Source organism: Charadrius vociferus, unplaced genomic scaffold (genome assembly GCF_000708025.1).
Source record: "Charadrius vociferus isolate BGI_N301 unplaced genomic scaffold, ASM70802v2 scaffold643, whole genome shotgun sequence".
Taxonomy (NCBI): Eukaryota; Metazoa; Chordata; class Aves; order Charadriiformes; family Charadriidae; genus Charadrius; species Charadrius vociferus.
Genome location: NW_009647512.1, coordinates 1,577,293 through 1,581,933, shown reverse-complemented (window position 1 = coordinate 1,581,933; position 4,641 = coordinate 1,577,293). Strand labels below are relative to the sequence as shown.

Sequence of the window (4,641 nt, the reverse complement as noted above, 5' to 3'; positions counted from 1 at the left end):
GAAAGAGAGCGCCTGTCAAGGAGCTTAGCTCTTTTTCTCCATCTCCTTGGATGGACTGGTCTTGGCAGTGACAATGGTTTAGGTAGCGAACCTCAGGATTCAGGAACAGACCAGATGGCTTCTCAAGGTGCCTTTTGAACCCTGCTTATCCTGGTAGGCAGAGAATGTCCAGGGTAGGTATAAGCCATAGTGTTTTATGTGCCTTTTCCTTTCCTTCTGTCTCCTCTTTCCTTCTCCAAGTCCTGTGATCTCGCTCAGGCTGGGAATTGAATCCTCAAAAAGTGTTCATTCTATAAGCCATTTAAGTAAGTACTACTATTGCTGTATTTTTATGTTCTTACAACATTTACAAGATAGAAGCATTGGACTTTTTTTCTTAAGGTTCTCCAATATCGACCCCTAGTCCATCTCCGCTACCTCGTACCCCAACCTCCACTCCGGTGCACATGAAGCAAGGCTCTGCTAGTTCAGTCATTAATAATCCGTATATTATTGTGGACAAGCCTGGACAGATGGTTGGAGCAGCAGCCACAAGCACAGGTGTGTAGTGTGATCACAGAAGGCAGTGGCTTAGTCTTACCCATCAAGTTTATTCTCCCTTTAAAATGATTAGTATAATAACAGTATTTCAGCTTGTGAAGATGGAAAAGTGCTCGCAAAGAAAGAGGGAGGTATTGTTGGCTTGCACAACTGGCAGATGTAACATCGTTAAGGGTATCTCAGAATTTAACATAACTTCCTTTAGGAAACAGTACATAGTGTAAGGCAAATTGAATTCATAGATACCTCTTCAAAGACAGCCTGTTCTTTGCAGGCACAAAGGGAAGAGGAGAAAGTAATGTAGACTGTGGTGCACAGAGATTTAAACAGAAACGGTGCACAGGTGGTTGGGTGAGGACCGTGTTGCAGATACGGGCAAAAAGCATGGAGAGCTTGCAGCAACTCACAGATCAGTCTTAAGTTGCAGTGTACAGTGCTCTAGATGTGTTGAAACGATTGAGTAGACTCCAATTACCAAGAGAACAGCCATGCTCGTTTCTGTTGCTGCTCTCAACTTCTAGCTGATCTGATTCCAGATGGTTTGGATTCCTCTAACTGGATTCCCTTGGTGCTTCAATGGTGACATAAGCCTGGGATCAGGGTGGGAGGAGGACTGAAATGCAGGAGATGGATGATGGGTATGGGAGTCAACTGGTAGTCTTTGTGCTGGGGCTGGAGGAAAGTTCACTTGGAAGTCATTTATTTGTTGTGATTTGTGGCCAAGAACTGCTATCTATTTAAAACCACACTTGTTTGTGTATGTGTGTGCTTGCCAGCATCTCAGAAGGATACTCAGAGTCATGTGGTGAACTGCAGCGTCCATGTAACACGCAAAGCGTTCGCTGGGCATGGTTGGAAGGTGCAAAAATTCTTCTCTTAATAATGATTCTTCCTCTTGTCTGAAGGAATACAGCTGTCTTGTTCATTTTAACTTCATCGCAGAGGGACTTGGTAGGGGGACCATAGTCGCAGCTGAATTTTTTTAAAGTGTTTTGGGGCTTTCTTGGTAACACTGAAGCTTCTTCACCAATTGGGTGGGTTTTTTTGTTTGGTTGGGCGTTTTCTGTCTTTTCTTTCCTGTTTCTTCCTTACGTCCAGCTTGACTGTCTGCTCTGCATATGTGGTTTATCATGGTTTGGGTAACCTTCATGTTCTCCTAGTAGAGGTTTGTACGTGGAGGATAGGATCTGTAGATGCACTAGACGGTTTGGACATACGAGTCTTAACTCCACTAAAGGTGCAGTTTCCCACCACAGTAGTGCGATGTAAGTACAGACTGGCCTGGAAGAAACTGCCTGCTGCCTCTCCTTCCCCTACACTCCTGCCGCTTCCCGTGTGTCCTGCATGAGTCAGACCAGATCAGTAGCAGAGCAGAAAATTAATACCATCCCCTCCACAAATTGAGCTTTGTCAGATAGCCTTATCAGCAGACCCGGAGCAAGAGAGAATGTGGAACTGGCTTTTTGGCAACAGCAGCCAGGCTGGATTGAGTGTAATGTGATATTACAGACAAAGTCACAGATCTTATTGAAAAAGAGGGGCGAGATCTGAAACTTCATGCTGTATGAAATCCAGCCTTCCCAAACCTCATTATTGCAAGAAGTGGCTGCTCGTTTACTTTTAAATTGTAGTACAACTGTGTACAAATGTGTGCATCTCTTAAGTGAAACTAACAAACCAAACCAACAGCAGTAACAAAACTGCTCCTGAGCAGCAGGGTTGTTTACATGCTCTGATAAAGCAGGGTAAGGTTACCACTGCACCCTCATCCATCTCAGGGGGTCAGGAGAGTTCTGTGGCACACATCTCCGTATGATGATTTTGCAAGAGCAGTCTTCTGCAGACAGAGGAGCGTATGTCTTCATTCCCTATTTTTGTCTCTTCCTTTTCCCTCCCTCACTCGGTCCCTTCCTCTTGTTACTCCTCCGTCTCCCTCCTTTTTTGGCCTTCCTTTTCCATCCCAGTCCAGCCTCCTCCAGGCCTTCCCCATGGCAGTGTCTAAGGTTCAGAGGGCTTCTGGGCAGTGGAGGGTGTTACATCTGCAGCAGCAAATTCTGACTGGCAGCTCATTTACTGTCCTAATTTCACATATTCACACCTCCAGCGGATATCCTCAGCCACCCAGGAAGATGCCTGGGCATGAATTCGGCTGGTGGCAATTCGGTAGTGGATTTGTTTTGTGACCATGCCAACTCCCACCAGTGTACCTCATGGAGAGAGTCAAAATGCAATGCTTCTTGTTAGAAGAGGTTTCATGTGTTCAGTGGCACTGCTCCCCATCCCTCACCCGACATCTGCTTTATTTTCCGATACACAGGGAGCCCAACCAGCAAACTGACCAGTGTTTGTCAGGCCTCTCATGGAACTGGATCTCCTGTATCAAAGACCCATGGGAGCAGTTTTGTCACCTCAGCTGTCAAGGTAATGTTCTCATTAGGTGCGTACTTTCCATTTAAAATCCAGCTTTCTATTAAGAAGGGCTTTTTAGTATTGTCAATTCTGCATTTTGGGCAAGTTCTTTTGGTTGTCATTTCATAAGGTTTACTGTTTCTAACAGATGGAGCCATATAAGAACATGGTTATACAAGATGATAGTGTCACTTTGTGCAGCTGTAATTTGATTTGCCTACACCTCTGTTAAAGACACTGCTCTTCTGCTTTTCTACAAGGAAATCCATGGAGGGCATAGCTCTCAAAGTGTCTTATCTTTCAAAAATGCTCTTCTGTAGCTGACTTTGATCTTCTTCACTTTGTTAGTGACAGTATGTGATTAAACCAGAGGTGTCTACCTCAAAACCGTCACTCTGTTCATTATTTTTGTGGAGCAGCTGTTCCGAGCAGCCTGAAAATAGCTCATTTAGGAGCTTTACAGCTGCCTGCATTTAGAAAAATGTTTGTGTAAACAGTGGAGTAACCAAATGTGCAAACAAACAGTGATGAATAGGGTTCGTGCTTCTGATCTGCAAAGCCCAAAAGGTACAGAGTGAACGGTCTCACATAAAATCTCTCCCACATCTTGTACTAGAAAGGATATTTCTGGCAGGCAAGTGATGTCAGCGAGGCTCTTTCTGAAAGCATCTGGTGGGTGTGCTGCTGAAAACAGGAGCGTTTCCCTGTCTCCAAGTCACAAGAATGTTAATTCTGGATATGGTGGGGGCGAAAGGTTTGCCAGTCAGCCTGCGGAGAGAAAATCACTTTACATTTGGAACTGAAATGCTTCCTGTGTCTGCTAGGGAAAAAGTGTTGAAGATTGCTGTCTGAAGCAATTACTCCAAAGTCACGTTTTAAGTGTCAGGTGTGCAGCTATTCAGCTTTTAAAAGCCTGTCTGCTCAGATGGGTTTCACTTAACTATGTTGAAAACCATTCATTAGTCTTTATTTTTCACTGGTTTGGGGCAGTTCTTTCTGAAAGGTTTTAAATGAGTCAAAGTAGGCACATGTCATTAGTACAGTTGAATTCTTTATTTCCAGCGCAAAGTTAAAAACTGAATATATTTTAAAAAATAAAAAAATCAGAGCTCTGTAAACAGAAATGTATTTTGATTTATGACCCTATGCCTTCTGGATGGTGGAAAGGCTGTAGTTTTGTGGTTTCTTTAAAGAGGATGTTATAGTGCGGTGTTACAGGTTGTGCTTAACTAACCACTTCTCATCTCTTCACTGAGTGCTAGTTTTCTCTGTATGTTTTTTTAGTGACTTAAGACTGTGTTTCTTCTGTCACTTTAAAATGTCTTACATGCATGCTGCTGATGAGAGGACTGGTTATGCCTCTAGCCTTGTCTTCACACCTTCTCCCCCATTTGCTACCAGTTGTTTAGCGGTGTGGTGAACCAGAGCAGACAACTGATCCAGTTGAATACTAACCTGTTTTCAGCCATGTGTGTCAGCACAAGGAAGACAGCAGGAGTATTAGGTTAAGATTCTGAGTGCTTGCTTTCTGGTCACAATCCAACCTGAGGATGGGCCAAGTAGTTGTGAAACCATGGCTCTGGAGTTCACATTGGTTGTAAAAGAGTATAATTATTTTAATTAAACAAAACATAAACGTAACAAACTTCCTCAAATGCATTTCACTTCTCTACCAGCCTCAGATCCAGGAAT

The 4,641-nt window shown here is 43.6% G+C and overlaps 1 protein-coding gene across 1 annotated transcript in view; it reads left to right on the top strand.

Moving 5' to 3' along the window:
- YEATS2 (YEATS domain containing 2) overlaps nt 1-4,641 on the top strand; it is a 46,912-nt gene that overhangs the window by 18,659 nt on the left and 23,612 nt on the right. The window contains exons 11-12 of the mRNA XM_009880772.1: nt 382-540; nt 2,858-2,961. Coding sequence (XP_009879074.1) covers nt 382-540; nt 2,858-2,961 — 263 coding nt within the window. The remainder of the gene's footprint in view (nt 1-381; nt 541-2,857; nt 2,962-4,641) is intronic.